The sequence below is a fragment of the Mobula birostris genome, chromosome 1 (genome assembly GCF_030028105.1).
Source record: "Mobula birostris isolate sMobBir1 chromosome 1, sMobBir1.hap1, whole genome shotgun sequence".
Lineage (NCBI taxonomy): Eukaryota > Metazoa > Chordata > Chondrichthyes > Myliobatiformes > Myliobatidae > Mobula > Mobula birostris.
In genome coordinates this window covers 60098098-60118385 of record NC_092370.1, presented here as the reverse complement: position 1 = coordinate 60118385, position 20288 = coordinate 60098098, and the positions used below count along the sequence as shown (strand labels likewise).

At 41.1% G+C, this 20288-nt stretch overlaps 1 protein-coding gene across 2 annotated transcripts; it reads right to left on the bottom strand.

Annotated features, from left to right (window-relative positions):
• Window positions 1–1164: 1164 nt before the first annotated feature.
• On the bottom strand, window positions 1165–7743 carry LOC140199441 (pituitary adenylate cyclase-activating polypeptide-like). Of its 2 annotated transcripts, XM_072261677.1 has the most exons (7): window positions 7466–7743; window positions 7111–7218; window positions 4316–4450; window positions 3768–3872; window positions 3151–3282; window positions 2619–2733; window positions 1165–1561 (listed from the first exon to the last, which is right to left on the bottom strand). In XM_072261677.1, the coding sequence occupies exons 2-7, from the start codon at window positions 7209–7211 to the stop codon at window positions 1553–1555; spliced, it is 597 nt and encodes a 198-aa protein (XP_072117778.1). In that variant the 5' UTR covers window positions 7212–7218; window positions 7466–7743; the 3' UTR covers window positions 1165–1552. The 2 variants fall into 2 exon arrangements, with proteins under 2 accessions (XP_072117778.1, XP_072117687.1); XM_072261586.1 differs by lacking the exon at window positions 1165–1561 and having other exon boundaries at window positions 2326–2733.
• Between the last annotated feature and the right edge of the window lie 12545 nt (window positions 7744–20288).

Genomic DNA, 20288 nt, shown 5'->3' with positions numbered 1-20288 from the left:
ATATTATGTTGCTGCTTGAGAATTTGAATTTTCTGAGTTAACTGTAAAAGTTAAAATCAAACAGGTCAAACTGTATTCCTTGAAATCTCTCTCTTATGTAATTGATTTAATGTTAGCAGTGCAACCACTAAGAGTGGTTTTTGAAAGTTAAGATATATGAAGAGACTTCAATCAGACCTTAGTGTTTAAGGAAAAGGTTGCACTTCTACGTTAGTAATGGTTATACAGTCTGTTTTATCCTTTTGTATCAGTGGAACTTGCGGGGATGTTTAATTGCATTAACCTGGATTAGGAGCTGGTCCAGATTTGCCAGAGGGGATCATGTCTGCCTTAGTTTTATGTCTGCAGTTATTTGGGGGTGAATGAGGGCAACTAACAAGTAAGGGTCAGTATTATATCCAACAATCCCTTGTGTCCTGAGTTTAGATGTAGTCAAATATTTCTCACATCATTCCTGGATTACATAGAAACAAATATGACACCAAGGCACTCATTAAACTATTCCTGTTCTGTATCAGAATTAAATAACATTAGTGGTTAATTAACTACAGTTTAACATTGATTTCATAAAGAAGGCTTTGAACATTCAGAACTCTAAATAATGGCCATGCAGTCTTGGAAGCAAAATGAATTCAGACAACTGTGATTAAAGTGCAATAGGAACAGGCATACTATGAACTTCCAACACATTTGGGACCCAAACTAAATGGAGATTACATTGTTTAGAAATCAATCTTTTGTTTGAAAGAACATTGAAAATGATTCATATATTGGGAATTGGGAGATTTAATTATGGGGATTGTCCAAACATAACATAAGGACTATCAGAACTTATGTTAGCTTTTATTATAGATCAGGCACATTATGAGTAATTCTTTTGTGTGTTGGAGATATCATATTTTCCACAATATAATAACCTTTTTAGTTCCTTCTCAAAATATTTTTAAAATATTGAGATAGTTTAAATTATTAATTACAACATAAGGGCAGCATGTATGAAAGAATTAGATGCTATCATGTTTATGAAAGAGCATGAATTCAAACTTGACAATTTTCTTAGATATTAATGATCGAATCCTATCAAATCTAAAGCTACGCCCCTCAACTCATTTAGATATCTCCATTTTCACAACTGCACAAAATAAAAAGATGTCCAGAATTGCAGTTTCTATTACTGTTTAATCAAAATCGATCAAATGCTGTAATCTGTGTAAAGTTTAGTAAGGCATCTCGTGTCCCTATAATTATACATAAGGTGGTTTGGTCACGCGAACATTAACGAAGCACAACATTTTATTGAAGTGTCTAGAATAATTAGTAGTCTCACAGGCTGAACACCACACTTAGTGCAGTACAGAAATCACCGACTCAACACAACTTTGCAACGAAATACCACGAGATCCGCGAACTGTAAGAGCCTCAAATGTAAGCTGATGTGTTGCAGCAATGTAGGGCCGCTTTTAAAAGAAAAAGAAAAAAATAAACCCTCGTAATTCATGTCGATATAAATGACGAATCAAGGCACCAAAGCTGCAAGCTGCATCCTGCTGGATCAATTTGCCTGGAGGAGAATGCAAAATTAAAATAAGATTGATTTCATGCAGGCATAGATTCAAACGCCTATGAGTTACATTTTTTCTCCAAAAGGATATATGCAACCTCTGCCCTTCCTGCGATTGGTTTAGTTCTTATTTCTACAGAAAAATTTTCAAATAAAGTAAAACAGCGAATTTTTTTTTTATTTTCCATGGTAACTTTCTTTAGCAATCAGTCTTCCACATGACCAGCACGTTTATGATTAGCAGAAATTTAATGATTATAGCACTTGTAATTCAATCATGGACAATACTCAGTTATACACGAATAAATGCGTTCTGCGTTGAACCCGAATGTTGTCTAACTTTTGAAACTCACATGCCTGTTTTAGTCGCCTCAGTAAAGTGAAACCTAGTTTCTTAAGTGTAAATATTGGTTGTTATGATAGTCGGTGTCATTCTTATTTAGGTTGCGGATTTTAAGATAAAGTCTAATTTGTAGTTTGATGCCCAGCAAAAGATGATGATCACTCGTCTCCGGTTGAAATGAGATTGTCGTCATTTAACGTTTTAGTCGAAGCTGCATTTCCTCTTTGTGCAGTGCAAAATAAAAGCACTAAAGCATTGTGTGAGGTGATCTGCAATACTCAATCTCTCTGCCTTTTGGAGAGGTCTTAAGGGAAATGCAGCTGCGCATTGATGTAAAAAAAAAACAGAATCTTTCAATATTTTTAAATTTTGGGTAAAGACACCTTATATGATGTGATTGTTACAAGGTGATTCTAGCATTTGTTCATTTCTGATTCCTGAAGTGACGTTCTATTTATTGTTTATCTGCTATCAACAATAAATGAGAGAACCACCTTTTAACAGAGTCGAGCTTTAGACTTTGGTAAGTCACTCAGGAAAGATTCGTCTTTCCATGACATCTGTTCCTAGGTTTCACCGTTAATATTACTATATGGTGACTCCAGACGACATGTGAGTTCGAAGTCGATTAAGATAACATCGAGAAGCTATTTAGTAATGGGGCCAGCGCCCTTTAATTTGTCTCGTGTGTAAGCAGCCTTTGCTGGAACTCACCGACAAGGACATCTGCTGCAGCAATTCTCCCAAACCAATACCATAAACCCATTCAAGCAGCCTAAGCAGGGCATCAAAATCGTCGAAAATTTGGAGAATATAAATATCTTCAGGGCTGTTATGGATGAAAAACACTATCCTTTTAATTTTAGTTTGAATACAATATAAGCACACACAAAAAGAAACAATATCCCAATATCACTATGTATTTCGTATAAAACCAGCCGCTCCGATGGATATTGTTCTTGTGCACACTTTTTCTGCTCTGCAATATACGTATAACCCAAAAGGAACCATTCACAAAGTAAATCTGTGCGTTCTATAGTGTTTTACAAAAAAACAATATTTTTATCAAAATATTCGTTTTAATGGCTTTACTTCATACATAAATACATGTTTAAATAACAGAGAGCGATGATTATTCAGTCGTTTGAACCGAATCTTGGATAGGGCTGTATACACAGGGTGAGTGGTCACTCGTCGCTACAAATAGAATACTCGACGTCCTTTATTTTTAACCCTTTGTTTATACCTTTTCCCCAGGACAGCTGCCAGGTATTTCTTGACAGCCATCTGTTTCCTGTAGCGGCTGTAGCTGTCAGTAAAGATGCCATCGGAATGTCGTTTTGACAGGAGTTCCGTATCCTTCTCAACATTGCTGCCACTGCAGATGAAAAGTAAAATCAAGACTCCAAGACTTTTTAACAAAGCACAGTCTGCACTAAACTCGACTCATCTCATGACTTTACCAATTTGCTCCATGAATGATGAATGGAGGCGATTCGTGGATGGCGATGAATGGATGGTGAACTTTAATTTGAGAGAATTGCTACTTGTTGGGTATTTACCCGACAACAAATATTGAATAAGATGCAATTTTTTTTTATGAACAGCGACTTTCGAAATCTTCATGACAAATGCAAACAGCATTAATCGAGGTGTGTGTGTGGGGGGAGGGGGGAGGAGAGGGTGATGGTGGCGGTGTAGGGAAGGTGGCTTCAACAAATGAAGGTAGACAATAGCAAGGAGAGTGGAGAAAAATAATAAAAAGGAAATAGGTCAGTATGATGAACAATGCGTATTGCAGGACGTTTAAAAATATGAAGATATACAATTTATAAAAATGATTTCTAAATGTCAGAAGCTTACCCATCGCGTTTTGACAAGTTTTCGTTTAGGAACGCTCTTATAAATCCACTTTTCATAAGGGACCTTAGGCGTTTAGTAAATATCGAATCAGCATGTCTCTCGGTTCTGAAATCCACAACACAGGAACGAATCAACGATCCACGATCAGAATTAAACGTTAAAGATTACTAGTTTAAATAGATTCTAGATTTACTGATAATGTTAATAAATCCTTTTTTCATACATTTTATGTCAATAGAGCGTTTGATATTGCAGGTGTTTGAATTGCAGGACAGTGCAGAGCTTTCTGAACGGGTCTGGCATCTTGATTACTGAATTGATTAGCATAAATTTATGCTATTTTATGAAGTCCGTCTGATGCACATATGGTTGACATATAACTCGTAAAGGGGTACCATAATAATTTAGTTCTTTTTGAATTATTCACATCTTAAAATAAGCATTTAATAAATAAATTTACAAATAATATATAAACTCCGACACAAAGCTATTATCAAAAGTCGGGAAAGCACTTCATATATTTTCACACAAATATAAAATAATATCACCTTTTCTCCGGCAGATCGTTTAACGTATTTAGATCATTAATCATCGACGAAGGAATTCGGATGCCATTTCGATCAGTTTCGTAGGTCAAATCGGGTAGTGAGTTTCCTTTTTCATCATATGCCTCATCTTCGTCCCTAGAAAGAATCAAAAAGATGAAGATCTATGTGTGCAGTTTGGTAAACAGTGAACTGACAGAGAAATGGTTGGTGATGAACATTCATTTGCTTCGCATTTACTCTCTGGGTGTCATTTACTTCTTTTTCATAGCCGTAGATGAGTTTTGCTTAGTACAGAGATTAGAGCATTGATGCAGGAGACTACCGGGACACACATCAGACGTGAGCGAACTAGCAAGCGCTGCCCAACTTGGACCGTCGTTCTTCAGTTCCATAAGTAATTCATAACTCTGGAAATCGAAATCTACCGGCGCTATACGAATCTTTCTGATATTGTGCACTGCCTTATTCCCCACAGAGTTCGAGAACTTGAATAATTTAAGCAGACTGCGGAAGGCCAATTGCATAGCTTTTATGGTGGGATGAAATTAATGTTTAAGATGTTCACATTTTTCCCCTAAGGGATGACGCGGGGTATGCTGCGGGAATATTTCAAAACTTTAATCAATTTATATTTCACCAGAAGAACAAATGTAAAATCACAATTGGTCTTCATGTTTAACCCTGTAGCGTTTTTACAGTCATAACCGCAAACGAAAAAAATAACTGTGCTGTCGGCGATTGTTGTAACTATTGACAGCCAATTGTTAGTTTATATATCTGGTTAAAGCAGTTTATGGCGATCATCTTTGGTGTCCGGAACGAAAACAAACGTGCCAATCAACCTTTATAGAATAAGAACTTATATTTATTTGACGCCATTAACGTACACAAAACGTATCAACACTGCTCATACGCGATTATCAGTATTTGACGCAAAGCCATAAAACGAATATTAGGGCAGATAGCCAAAGCAATCATTACGGCAAGACGATGAACATAAGTGAATCACAATCAGACGTTTCTTGCTTTAGACCCACAATTCTCCGGATACGATGAATTAAACGTCAAACATTACCGAAGCTTTAGACAATGTCGTAAAGTCGTGTTACATTGAGGGCCGACGTACTCATCTACTCAACGAATGGCTTTCCGAGATTGTGGTTTGATATTTTAACTATTAACCCGCATTTTCTATCGCAACGCCAGCAATTCTGACATAAAGGAAACTCGCGGGTAATTGCAGACATGTCGACACGAGGGTGCGTTTTAGGCCCCTCTCGGTTTACTAGAAACGTGAGAACCCTGCAGAGATTATTTCCTCATTTGCGGGCTACTCAAATAAACGAAACGTTTTATCATTATCTACAAGCTAATACACATTTTAAACATCCAACTTTCTTGTGTACGTACTCTAAAAGAAACAACATTCACAATTGCGTACCATTTGAAACTTAATGTTAAGAAAGTAGCAGCATTTTTAAACAAAAAGGTAGTACCTTAATGAATGTAGAAGGTTTCATCAGGAAATAGATGGGTTAAATCAGTTGTTAAGAATCGGTTAGCGCTGGACTGTCAACTCTATTTTTCCAATCTGCAGTTCGCACATTTAATAAGCGCTCTTGGACCAATGCGGTAGCCCTCTCTTTGCAACAATAGTCTCCACTTCCTCCAACTCGCCCTCTGACTGTAATTGACGCGATTTCACACTGACTCTCTCGGGACTTCCATTAGGTTAAACCTCTACATTCAATTTACCAAGCTATCAACTCCATCACACCGAACCACAGAATCAAGCAACTCGACTTCCTGTGCCGCCCCGTCAACCCACAGCGATATGCACTGGCTCTTCAGTGTGTAGACTAATTACACGATTCCCTCGCTTACATCTGATTAATAGAACTGAAAGATCGCCAGCACATTATAGACCAGTAATTCCTAAGCAAAACAAGCTTTGGCATAGCACCTTCGATAACATCTGAGCAGCGACCTTTCTATCGCTCCAATTATCCTCTATCGCGACACCGAAATGAATTAACACCAGGTGTAAAATTTGCAGAATGAAGAAAAGCAGAGAGAGAGAAAAAATCCGACCAGCACAAGGAGTGCCCCGGCACATTTGTTAACGGATAACAAGATGAAATTTGTAGTACCTTATATATCTGCTTTTTCACATCTTCCTTTCACTCGTTCCAGTTCCTTTTTAACTTATCCAGGTTTCCGGTTCCAGTTCCTTTCTATTTTAGTTACACATTTACCTTCTCGTGCGTGTCTGTAACACCGCTTTAAATCTCAGTCCCTTTGTAATTATCATCATCCTCTCTCTCTCTCTCTCTCTCTCTCTCTCTCTCTCTCTCTCTGTCTCTCTCTCTCTGTCTCTCTCTCACACACACACACACACACACACACTCGCACACACTCATTTTCTCTCTCTCTCTCTCTCTCTCTCTCTCTCTCTCTCTGTCTCTCTCTCTCTCTCTCTCTCTCTCTCTCTCTCTCTCTCTCTCTCTCTGCTCTTCGCCAGTACCTCATCCCTCCCGGTCTCCCACGTTGCGAATGAAGAGTGGGAGATAAAAATCAAGAGGCATCGCCAGAGCGGGGCGCCCGGGATCGCTCGCTGTCAACAAGTAAGCCACATTGGAAGGATGATCTGCTTACCCACTCGAAACAGTAACTTAAAAGGGAGAATACGGCAAAGAAGTCGGATAAAAGAAACTGTCAACAAGGTAAATGTCCAAACCAGTAGAGTATGCGCAGGAAGAGTGAACTCCACTAAAAAAAACTAACGGAGTTCCTACCTAAATCCTGGATAATCCATTCCGGTCGGTGAACAGTAGACATTGCAATGCATTATGATTCCATACACAACCATGAATGCTATTGTCGCTTTGTTGGACATTCTTAATCTGCGGAGCGAATATCAAAAGTTTAAAACCAAAAGCAAAATTCACATTTAACTGCTCAGTAGAAAAAATGCATTCGGTTTGATGAGCATCTTAATTTGATATTGGAGAACAAGTTATAAATATATATATATATATATATTGTGCTTTCTTCAGAAAAAAACAAATCAATTTTCTATTTCCTATCTTGTGATAAGACAGAAGCGCCCAGCAGTTAGGTCGCTGGCTAACTTTGCTGGCTCTCACATACCTATTGCAGTTTGGTTGAGTGTTGTGCACGATCTGGTCCAGGTTTACTTCTGAATCTGAAAAATCTTCCTCTCGGCAATTCACTGAGGCGACGCTGAGATTCTGATGCCGTTCAACTTGCCACCGTTCTGCACTATTATATATATGCAATTATCAGAAATCTTCGCAAACAATGTTTGAAATGCACATAGCAACAGATGTCTTTGTAAACATTTGTCTACATCTTATCTTTTTATGAACTATTGTTTGTTATACACTTGCACTCGGATTTTTATTCATGAATCAGACTGCTTCCCTTTTCAGAGTCGGTGCAAGTCACGTTAAGACCATGTATCACGAATAGACGTCATCAGCTTGCGATATTCCTCCCGGAATATAACAGTCTTCCTCGTCGTTTATCTGACCAAAGTCATAACCCACTCATAAACATGGAAAATTAAAAATTCCACTGCGCTGGTTTTGGTGCCAGTACTTAACAAGGCGTATTCAGGATTAGTAATCAGAGAATAACAACAAACCAAATGTGCAACAACAATAAAACTAATAAACAGTACAGGACGATACGTTATTAGTGAAAACAAGGTAGAATAGGTGTAAAGTGATATTTGTGGAGAAGCATTTTGAAACTATGACTTTCAGACATTGATCTGTATTGATGAAATCTATTACCGGAATGATCGCTCTGTCTACGGTGACAAAGCGGAAACTTAAGGGAATCATGATGATACAAAATCAATGGAAGGGGGGAAAAGCTAAGCAACGTCAACATAGTTTGATGTTCAGTCCCAAAGTGTCAGAATATCTCACCTTTCCTCTTGCAGCAAGCCGCGAGTTAGCTTTAAACTACTGTTTTAATATTGTATGAGATCGCATTTCGGTGCAATCCAAAGGATGTTGTAATGCTGTAGATCTCTAAGTTGTCTTCCAATGTTTACTATTATTATAAGAACTTCGGTTGAAATGCAACAAAACTTATATCTTTGTCCTCTGTTGCCTAATGGTGTTAATTATCAAATCGAAAGCACTTTGTAATCAATCAGATCAATATATTCCGTGTAATGGCATTCCGACGACTACTGTCAGCAATTAATACGAATTGAATTTTTTATATATTATTGAGTACATTGGCCAGCAATAACAACCCAAATCCTGGAATCTCGCTTCCATGGGATATAAAACTGTTGAATGCCAATGACACTGAGTGAAGTACATGAAAACAGCACCAGGTCCCTCGATACTAACTGCTTCTCGCCATGGGCATATCATGGGAAATCAGCTTGAAAGATTATATTCTTTCAAACCGATTTCTCACGCAGAGTACCTTGCAGGATACTACCCTGACGTCGATTTCGTGCATCTATACCGCTATCTTCCAAGCCATGGGTAGCGTTAGGTTAGGAAACCAGTAAACCACTTTGACACAAAAGACTCCTAGAAGTTTGACCTTAACATTTAAACCACGTGAAGCAGTGACATCTTTTGACTTGCTTCTCCGTAATAGAAAAAGTCAAGTCCTCTGAACGTTAGGACTTGTCTCGGAAGGATATTTGTACAAGTTTTCTCAAGTTCGCAAATCGGCATGTAATTTTAAACATGTTAAATTAACAAATACACAAGTACGCCTGTCCCTTGCGTTATGTATAAAATGTAAAAACGTGATGGATGATCGCGACTATCAGAATTGTTTACATTTTTAAAATGTAAAATGATAAACACGTGTTCTTGTTTTCGATCTATAAAATGTGACCAGACATTATTAACCACAAAATGCACAGCTGAATTCTCATAAATCCTTTCGCACATTTACTGTACACTGTCAGCGTCCTGAGGGGCCGCGGGTGATCATTTAACATTTCCAGTCACATCCCTAAAGCAATTATCATGTGATTAGTTTTAAATTTGCTGTGGCATTCCCACCCCCATGTCTCGAGCGTCTGAAAACGCAAAAGACGGGATCAGAGCTCCCCCGTGTGTTCAAAGAAGAATTTCGTGAGCCAGCTCGTGTTTTCTCGAGGTGCTGCCACTTTTACCTTAAGGATTACTGAAAAAATACCCAATTCAATCACAAATTCGTTCCCTTGGCCTTAAGACTGTTTCAGAATTACTTCTTTGACTTCATTAATCCTTCTCCTCTGGGTAAATTGAGGAATGGTAGGGTGGAGAGGATGAGAGGTACAGAGGACCTTTATTTTGCCTGTTTTAGGTATAAGGCCCATCCTCTTATACATTGTAGTGAAGAAGTCGACAGCAACTTGAAGCTTAACCTCTAAGTGGGTCCATATGTTGGCTGTACGTTTCCCAGAAACCCTGTAGATTAGGTTCACTGGGGAGGTTTATTGGAAGTGGAATATCAACCCTGCTACCGATGACGCCTCCCAGTCTCCACGCAGCTAATAGGATTTACTTATTTATTTAGAGATATGGCACAGAATAGGCTCTTTCAGCAACCCCCAATTGGGGCAATTTATAATGACCTATCAACCTATTAACCAGTACATCTTTGGAACGTGGGGGGAATCTGGAGCACCCAGAGGAACCTCACCCATTCCACGGAGATGACGTACAAACTGCTTTGGAGGACAATGGGACTGAACTCCGAACTTCGATGCCCCATTCCCACCCCACCAGCTGTCATAGCATGGCATTAACTGCTACACAGCTGTGGCACCCCAACTCACCTGCCACTCATTCCAGACTCATCACCTGCAGCCTATTTAACCCTGGTTCTCATCCACAGTCCTTGCTCACTCATCGAACCAGCCAGCCTCAGCCAGTCACCCCTAGCTTTCATACTCCCTGCTTAAAGTATACCTTGTTGCCTGTTATGACCAGTTATTGTTCTCTCTTGTGTTGTCCTCCTAGCTTGTTACTTAGCAGTCTATTATTAAAGTAGCCATTCACCACTGAATCTTCTCTGCTCTGCTTTTGGGTCAAGCCTCCTCCACATTTCCTGACAGAATGAATGGAAACTGCTGAGTGACCCAGCATATGGAATGCGGGAGCATTGATGCCGGTTATCATCTTGGCTTCTTGGAGCACTTGAAAGAGGAGCTGTCTACCTGGGAGGTGCCCACCAATCTTAAGAGCCTCATCACTCTGGCTGGCCGTATTTACAAGCGTCTTATGGAATGATCCACCAGATCATCGGCCAAACCCCGAGTTCCATTCCCTGAAACATTTCAGACTGCAGGGCCCTCATCAGCAATGCCTCCAGGACCCATGCAGCTGGAGAGAGCTCCCTTCGCACCCCCCCCACCCCCCTTAAGTGCGACATCAGTAGAGAAAAAATTTCTGCACCTACTGCAGAGCAGCCAACCACCAATGCATCAAATGCCCACTGCATCAGGGAAATGGCGCCTACTGGTAGAGATAAGGGGCCTTCTATTGGGCACGCTCTCCCCAGCCACTCATTCCAGCAGCATATCCTGAGCCACTCTCTCTGTCCTCGTTTATGCTCCACTGGCTCTCCACACACAGGGATTCTGGCACAGCATACAATGTTCTGGATTGGACCCTGTGTAAGCAGTTTGGACTCCCTTCTGAGCCTATCTCTCACCTCTTCAATATCATGGCCATTGATGGACATCCCATCAGGTCTGGGATAGTAAGAATGTGTGACACCAGTTCTGGTGGCCCACTGTGATTGTAGATTATGTCAGTCCTTTGCTGCCTGCTCTCAGTGTGCCTGATCCACTTCCTCCAAATAGCCCCAACCAGCCTCTTGACCCTCGTGGTCCCACATCGCCATGGATTTCATCACAGGTTATCTACCTTCTTATGGGACCATGATGATCATGACAGAGGTGGACTGGTTCTCCAATACAGCTCACGTCATTGCCCTCCCCAAGCTTCCATCAGCCACTGAGACAGCGAACCTGGTTCTTCAACATATAGTTGACCTGCACAGTTTCCCTCAGGACACCGTGTCAGACCAGGGTCCACAATTTGTCTCCAACTTCAGGCAAGCCTTCTGCTCCTTCCTCCACTGGTTATCCAATTATCCACTAGTTATCATCCGCGCTCAGATAAAAGGAGCCAATCAGCCAGTGGAGAAGTTTCTGCAATGCTTTACCACCTCTAACCATGGATTAAGTATCTGCTCTGGGCCAAACTGTCCCACAATTTACAGACCTCCTCTGCCGTGGGTATGTCACGCTTCAAAGTGCCTCATGGCTACAAACCCCCATTGTTGCCCATGGGGGAGGTCCCATTCATCAGCGCCCTGCTGCCGGAATACCTAGAGGAGGACACAGAGGGCCATCCTAGTCACCAAGCATGCCTGCTGCTGCCAGGCCAACCAGCCAGACTACTCCAACATGGGGACTGTGCTTGGCTGTCCACCCAAAATCTGCCCCTGTGCACCCACTCCTGCAAGTTCTCATCCAATTTCATTGGTCCCTTCAAGGTCACCCATGGCATCACTCTACTCACTTACCATCTGCAGCTGCCACCATCCCTCAGGGTCACAACTATGCTCCACGTGTCCTGCTCAAGTTTGTTGACAATGGACTATTCAACTGGCCTGAACCTGCACCTCTAGAACCTAGGATGGTGGAGTGTGTTCCAGTATCTATGGTTCACCGGTTGCTGCGTTCTTGTCACCATGGATGGGGTGTGCAGTACCTGGTCATCTGGGAAGGATATGGCCTGGAAAGGAGATCCTGGGTGCCATCCACCTACATCTTGGATCCATTACTCATCAATGAGTTCCACTGAACCCAAGCGGATCATGGTGTGTCATCTTGAGCCAACAGTGGTGGGGGGGGGGGGGCACCTCCCTGTCACCACCCAGTTAATGGGATTTGCCTGCTGCTCATTCCAGACTCATCACCTGCGGCCTATTTAACCCCACTTCTCATTCACAGTCCTCACTCATTCATCAAAACAGCCACTCCTAGCTTTCACTCTCCCCGCCTAAATTTTCCTTGTTGCCTGCTGTATTTAGTTTCCATTCTCTCTTGCTTTTAGTGGTCCCCTCATAGCTTGTTATTTTTTGATGTATTATTAAAGTTATCATTCACCGCTAAATTGTCTCTGCTGCTCTGCATTTGGGTTAGGCCTCCACTACATTTCCTGTCATGAGATCCAGTAAAATGCATCAAGGTGGATAACATCCACTCTACAATCTGAGAAGCAACCCTTGAATCACTGATAGGAAGCAGCTGAAGAAGACCCTCACCATATATTTCCTTATGAAAGACAACTGAGAGAGATGAAATGGGCAGGATTTTCACCATGTGTAAACTCCAAGAGAAACTCAGGAAACAAATCTACATGCTTTTTCACTACCATTTTAAATCTTCTGTGTCAATGGAATGCATCACCGAAGAATCTCTCTAAAATTTGGTTGCCATCAGAAATTTCCCTCCATGCTACATGATGGCAGTGGGAGACAAGACTGTGTATTTGCTTATGAATTTCCTCTCTAGCAAGCACTGGTACCTCAGTAGGTATATCATCTGTTCCTGAGACCCTATTGTTTTGCAGTTGATTTATAACCTTTTTGTCTTCTTGTTATTCAGGGGTGTCAATGAGACTCCTTTTTTTCCCAGAACTGGGCTTTATTTTTATTCCCCATCCCTAATTTCCCTTGCAACACACACAAAAAATGCTGGTGGACGCAACAGTCCTGACAAATGGTCTCGGCCCGAAACGTCGATTTGTACCTCTTCCTATAGATGCTGCCTGGCCTGCTGCATCCCCCAGCATTTTTTGTGTGTGTTGCTTGAATTTCCAGCATCTGCAGATTTCTTCGTGTTTGCCTAATTTCCCTTGAGCGGTTTCACAGTTCTGTTGGATAGGAGGATTCCACTATTCAGATCTAGCAACGATGAAGGAACAAGGACATAATCCTAAATAAGAATGGATACAATTTGAAGGGGGAAATGTAGGTGATGGTGTTCCCATAGATCCAAAGCCTTTATCCTTCTTGGTGGTATCAGCTGCAGGTCTGTGAGCTGCCGCAGGAGTAGCCCAAGTGAGTAACCGTAGAGTATCCTGTAGTTGGTCCACCTCGCAGCCAAAGTTCACAGGTGGTAGATGGAAGGATGGCAGATGTCAGTTTTTCGGGCTTGGTTTGTCTTGTGTTTCTGTGATATCATTCTGGAGGAACATTGTATCATTTCTTAATGCATGCATTACTAAATGACAATAAAAGAGGACTGCGTGTCCTCATGATCTAATCCAATCTAATCTAAACATGGGCTGTTTTATCCTGGATGATGTTCAACTTCAGGTGTATAAGATGATGAGAGGCATTGATCATGTGGATAGCCAGACTTTTTCCCAGGGCTGAAATGGCTAAAACGAGGGGGCATAGTTTTAAGGTGCTTGGAAATAGGAACCAAGGGGATGTCAGGAGTAAGTTTTTCACACAAAGAATGATGGGTGTGTGGAATGCACTGCCAGCAATGGTGGTGGAAGTGGATACAATAGGGTCTTTTAAGAGACTCTTAGATAGGTACATGGAGCTTAGAAAAATAGAAGGCTATGCGCCAGGGAAGTTCTAGGCAGATTCTAGAGTAGGTTACATGGTCAGCACAACATTGTGACTGAAGGGCCTGTCATGTGCTGTAGGTTTCTATGTTCTATGTTCTTTGGTGATGCAGGAACTGTACTTATCCAGGTAAATGCTCCATCTCTTATCTGCTCTTTAGTCATAGTCATAGTCATAGTCATACTTTATTAATCCCGGGGGAAATTGGTTTTCGTTACAGTTGCTCCATAAATAATAAATAGTAATAGAACCAAAAATAGTTAAATAGTAATATGTAAATTATGCCAGTAAATTATGAAATAAGTCCAGGACCAGCCTATTAGCTCAGGATGTCTGACCCTCCAAGGGAGGAGTTGTAAAGTTTGATGACCACAGGCAGGAATGACTTCCTATGGTGCAGTGCTGCATAACCATCCTTTCTAACTGCTTGCTCCAGTTAAGTTAACTTTCAGTGGTGACTCCCAGGCTATTAACACAGATGCTAAATTCTTACTTTTGGAAATAACTGAGTGTTTCTTCCCACTTATCAATTCAGGCACGATGATATCCAAGTTTTGATGCTTGTTCCTCATTAGCTAAGATGGACAAAGCAAATGAGCACTGAAAATGTCCCATTTCTGATTTTATGACAGAGGTGAACGCATTGATGAAGCTGCAGAAAATGATTTTGCTAAGCTGAGAGACTTCTATAACAAAAGAGGTGAGATGACTGACCTCCATCGTTTCCAGTCGCCTTTGTTTCTGTCAATAGTTTTCTTCTTCTCCCCATTAGCATCAAGCCAGTCACACTCATTTCACATTAGGCAAACAGCTCTTTTGTCCAAGTTCAGGCGAAGACAGTAGTAACATCTGAAGTCATGTGGTCCTGGTGGAATTGAAGCTGAGCATCAATGTGTAGTTTATAGTGAGAACTGAAAAGAAACAAGTGGCTGATGATTGGCTGAATAGCAGATGTCCCATATTTTTGCAGACAAGATATCCTTAAAAATTCTTGCAGTGTTGGGTGGATGCCAATATTATAACTGTTCTGGAACAACTTGGCTTGAGTTACTGCACTTTTCTTTAACACCAGCAGGTATTGGTTGGCCATATCCTTAGCTCAGGGCAATTCATAGAACCATTTCTTGTTCTCATGTAGATATTGGCTAATGGCAGGCTTCTGAAGAAATTGGGTCGAATCATATACTCAGCACTGCTGCTTGCAGATAATTACTTATACTTTGTTGTTGCAATTTGTATTCATGTCTGTTTTAACTTTTACTAGATTAATTGGTTAATACCTCATTTTAGTACAGTACACCTGGTTCTTGGCATGGTCTTCTATACTTTCCATTGAGATAAAGTTGATCAGCAGCTACAATAATGGATACACCAGGTCATGACAGCTACAGATTAAGGTAGAATACAGTTAAGTTGCTGCCGATGCCACACGATACCTCAGAGATGCTTGGTTTGAGGCACTAAATCTGTTCTGTGTCCATCTCATTTTACACAGTAGAAGTGCTACAAAATATAATGGAAGGAGTACTCATTTCTAAGACAGGACCTATTCCCTACAAGAACTATCCAGTAGTAACTTCTATTTTTACTGCTTTGGACAGAAGCATCTACAATTAATTGACTGGTGTTGATGAGGTCACATGTTAATCCTCTCCAGGGCTGCCAATTGCATGATTAGCATGATCACAAACTAACATTTTTTTAATATGACAATTGTGGATGCTACAGGGAATATAGTAATATAACTACATCCCAAAGAGAGATGGGAGAAAATAAGAGAGGGTGAGAGCATGGAAGAGGGAGAGGAAAAGGGGAAGGGAGAAGGGGAGGGGAGAGAGAGGAGTGAGAAAATTGTTTTCCTCTGATTTTCCTTGCATTTTACTAAGGTGATTGTTTTCTCTTTTCAAGTTCAAGTGTATTGTCATTCATCCGTACACATGCATACCGCCAAACAAGACATTGTTCCTCCAGACCAAGGTGCACAACACAGTACATATAGCTCACACACAGTACAATAAAGTAATATTACCACAAATAAATTAACAAATAATAAGGTGCATATATGATACAAATTCAAAATTAAACCATATAACGCTACAGGTGCTTAATACATGATGAGACCTGGGTGCTGGCAGAGAGCACAGTAGACTTAATAGGCTGATACTTAATAGGAGGTGATACTATGCTTTTTTTTTACCAACCACGTGGTATTCAGGGACCAGGAGAGATCGTCCATTATGTTCACTTGATGCTCCTAATTCTCTCCATGCAGGAGTCGTGTATGTGCAGTGAGGAATAGTCAGCCATCACCTTCCTAAAGTCCAAAATCATCTCTTTGGTCTTGTCCGCATTGAGACGCAAGTTGTTGTGCTCGCACCATTCCATCAGCCACTTTACCTCCTCTCTCATTGTCATTGTTGATGAGGCCAATCACATTTGTGTTATCAGAGAGCTTGGTAATTCGGTTTGAACTGGATCTTGCTGTGCAGTCATGCATCAGCAGCATGAACAACAGCGGGCTCACCACTCAGTCCTAGAAGGCACTGGTGCTCAGTGTGATGGAGTTTGTCATAAGCCTTGCACAAGTTTTCCACGTACTGTGATTAAGTAAGTGGACTCCCAATTAGCGCATGTCACGGGGTCCTTGTTTTTCAAGAATGATTTGTCTCATGGTATCACTGAGTCAAGCCACTGACATTCTATTGGAATTCTTTTTAATAAACTCTTGTTTCTGTCTCTACATGGGAGTCTGTCATTCCACTGCACCTGAATTCAGTTGCCTGTCAGCGCACATCATGACAGTAAGATCTCAACGTACAAATGGTAAATGGACCCAGCAGAGGTTCAACAGCAGCATGGACTTCTGTCATCTGGAGGCAAAGGTATTTCCTATTCCCGAGGCTGCTTTCTGAAGTTCCCAAGACTACATTCCGAGTTTCCTGAGGCTACCTTCTGAGTTTCTCAAGTCCATGTTCTGAGCTTCTCTAGTCTATGTTCAAGGTTGTCAAGGTTTCCAGAGTCTCGCATTCCCCTCCAGGTTTCCATGGCATTTTCCATGTTCCAGAGTTTGATTCCATGTTTCTGAGTTATATGTGATGATCCCAAGTTTACCAGCCCTGTCTTAAGAGTATCAGGTCTGTCTCAAGTTTACCAGCCGTGACTTGAGACCATCAGATCTGTCTTGAGTTTACCAGTCCTTCTCGAAAGCAGTAGGTCTGTCTCGAGTTTACCAGCCCTGTATCGAGTTCCCCAGGGGTCCCTGGGCCATCAGGTGTTGGTCTTAGGGAGGGAGGTACTGTCATGAGCCCTGTGGGCCTGTACTCTTGTATTTGTTAATTGTTGTCTTATCTGAAGTTGTTAAGCCATTGTAGTTTCTGTTTAATCTTTTCAAGTTTATTTTGATTTTCCTCGTGCTGTGCTGTGGACTCCCAATTAGTGTTTATCAAGGGGTCCTTGTGTTTCAAGAATGATTCATCAGGCAGTGTCGCTTGTTCAGGCCACCGACAGTCTGTTGGAATTCCGATGAATTAACGTTTGTTTGTGTCTGCATGGGAGTGCACTGCTCCTCCGCACCTGGGTTCAGTCATCTGTCAGTGCACACCATTACAGGAGTTAGAGATGTTTCTGTCAACACAGACTGACTGTGGCCTTTCTGTCAAGTAGTTCAGGATCCAGTACAGAGAGAGGTGTTGAGACCCAACAAGGGCAGTTAAACACCAGCTTCTGTGGTATGATTGTATTGAACGCTGAACTTATGTCAATAAACAGCATCCTGGCCTATGAGGTACCATTTTCCAGGTGGAACATGACAGAGTGCAGAGCAGAGGTTATGCAATCATCAGCGGACTGATCTGAGTGATAAGCGAACTGGCAAGGGTCCAAAGTAGCATGAATGTGGGATTTAATGTGATCCATAATCAGATACTCAAAGCACTTCATTATTATTGAAGTCAGTGTCACTGTACTGTAGTCATTGAGGCAGGTTGCTGTCACCCCTTTGGACACTGGGTGATGGTGGCTGCCTTGAAGCCTGAAGGTCTTCCTCAGATCAGCTGTGGCCTTTGTGGGGTGGGTGAAAGGGGGGTCCTTCCTCACCAGCATATCATTCCATGCATCAAACTGAGTATAAAAGACATTCGGCCTATCAGGAATAGAAGTATCACTGTTGTTGACGTGTAGGGTGGATTTGTAGTCTGTTATGGTCTGAGTGCCCTACCACATGTGCCTCATGTCTCTGGTGTCACAGAAATGGCTATGTATTCTCTGTGAATAATCCAATTTTGCCTTCCTGATGGTGCAAAAAGCGCAGCTCTTGCTGACCTGAGAGCTATCATATCCTCCGACCTGAAGGCAGTATCCTGATCCCTCAGCCACACTTGGGCCTCTGCTGTTAACCATAGCTATGGTTTTGCCGTCACATAGATGTCTTACTAACAGTGATGACCTTAGAGCACTTCTCTATTTAGCCAGTCACAGACCTCAAATGTTCATCGATGTTAATATGATGGTCATAGCTAGCAGCCTTCCTGAACTGCTTCAATCCTTGTTTTCAAAACAATCCTGTAATGCTGAGGTTGCTCCTTCTGGCTGGTTCTTTGAACTCTTTTACCTTGGTCAATGGTCGGTATGCAGGTCTTTGAACTATTCTACCTCAGTCAATGGTCGGTATGCAGGTCTTTGAACTATTCTACCTCAGTCAATGGTCGGTATGCAGGTCTTTGAACTCTTTTACCTCAGTCAATGGTCGGTATGCAGGTCTTTGAACTCTTTTACCTCAGTCAATGGTCGGTATGCAGGTCTTTGAACTGTCTTACCTCGGTCAATGGTCAGTATGCAGGTCTTTGAACTGTTTTATCTCAGTCAATGGTCGGTATGCAGGAATTAGCCTAACAGATAAGTGTCAGAGAACCTGAGGTGGGGGTGAGGAGCAGTTTCGTATGCAGCAGGGATGTTGGTAAAAACCTAATCTAATGTGTTGTCACCTCTTGCAGAAACTTGTCAGGGGTTTTTAAGCTCACATGGTTGAAGTTGCCCGCAAGAATAAAGAAACCTCGTGTTTGCGTTTTTAAACCAACAGAGTGTGTGGTTTGTTAAGTCACCGATGGTGCCATAGAGCTTACGCACTGCTTCCACAGCAGTGGCAGAGAGGGTAATGTATACAGCCACAATCACAATCCATTGTTTATTCACATAACCTGTCCAACATGTGACAGATTTACTTTAGGTGGCAGTCTGAATGGAACAAGCCGGCTTTATTTGTCTAAGGACTGAATGACTTGTTTCTTTTACTGTCCATGAGATTTTGAAAGATCTTCTTTAGCACATCTTTCCAGATGAGTCAGTCCTCTGTCTCATGCACTTAAATTCAGATATAATGGGAATATGATGTCCCTGAAAAAACCTATGTCTTTACTACTCTTATTTTAAATGTCATGGTAACACCTTTAAATTTCATGGTTAAAAGATATGAATTGATGATCTGGTAACATGGGCTTAAAATTGTAGGTCAGTATTTCTTCCTTAAGTATTCAGGTGAATCAGTTGACTTATTATGACAGTCAGTCAGTTTCCCAGTCTGTTTTATTAAACATAGGAGAATGTAATTGGCCTTAAGTGACACTTTAAAATGGACAATAAGAATTTAGCCATTCATTCTAAGCTTGTTTTATTTTATTTTTCATTGTTTCACATTATTGAACTGGCAATTTCTTATCACTCAAATTGTAATCCCAACCAAATGCAATTCCAGTTGCAGAACTTTTCCAAACATTTTATCAATTTATTTATTTATTGATTGATTGATTGATTGATTGATAGATATACAGTGCAGAATAGTCCCTCCTTGGCCCTTTGTCCCACACCACCCAGCAGTCCCCCGATTTAATCCTAGCCTAATCACAGGACAATTTACAATGACCAATTATCCAGACAACAGGTACATCTTTGGATTGTGGGAGGAAACCCACACAGTTACAGGGAGAACGTACAAACTCCTTACAGCCAGAAATGGGAATTGGTCCTGGGTCACTTATACTGTACTGTAAAGTGTTGTTCAAATTTTCAAATTGCTCTGATGGGTTCTAAACTCAATTTTTCTGGATTTTCACTCCAGACTTATTAAATTATAAATCTAAAATATTTTTCTCTGTGTGCATTGTATTCTCCAAACATTCCCTTCTTTGGCGGTCGTCCATTTTTATTCCTTAGTCATTTTACTACATTAACAGCACAATACAAAAATAATATATTTTCCTCATAGCTGTATTTCATTCATGATGGTTGTATTCATAATATACCTGAAGTTAACTGTGTTTCATAAAACATTTAC

Excerpts from the sequence above, each read along its gene's own strand:
- LOC140199441 (XM_072261586.1), bottom strand. The coding sequence starts at position 7,211 with ATGTCCAACAAAGCGACAATAGCATTCATGGTTGTGTATGGAATCATA. Across the intron at positions 3,873-4,315 it reads AACGATCTGCCGGAGAAAAG|AACCGAGAGACATGCTGATT; the intron begins GTGATATTATTT and ends TGTGGATTTCAG. Across the intron at positions 2,734-3,150 it reads GCAGCTGTCCTGGGGAAAAG|CCCTGAAGATATTTATATTC; the intron begins GTATAAACAAAG and ends CATCCATAACAG.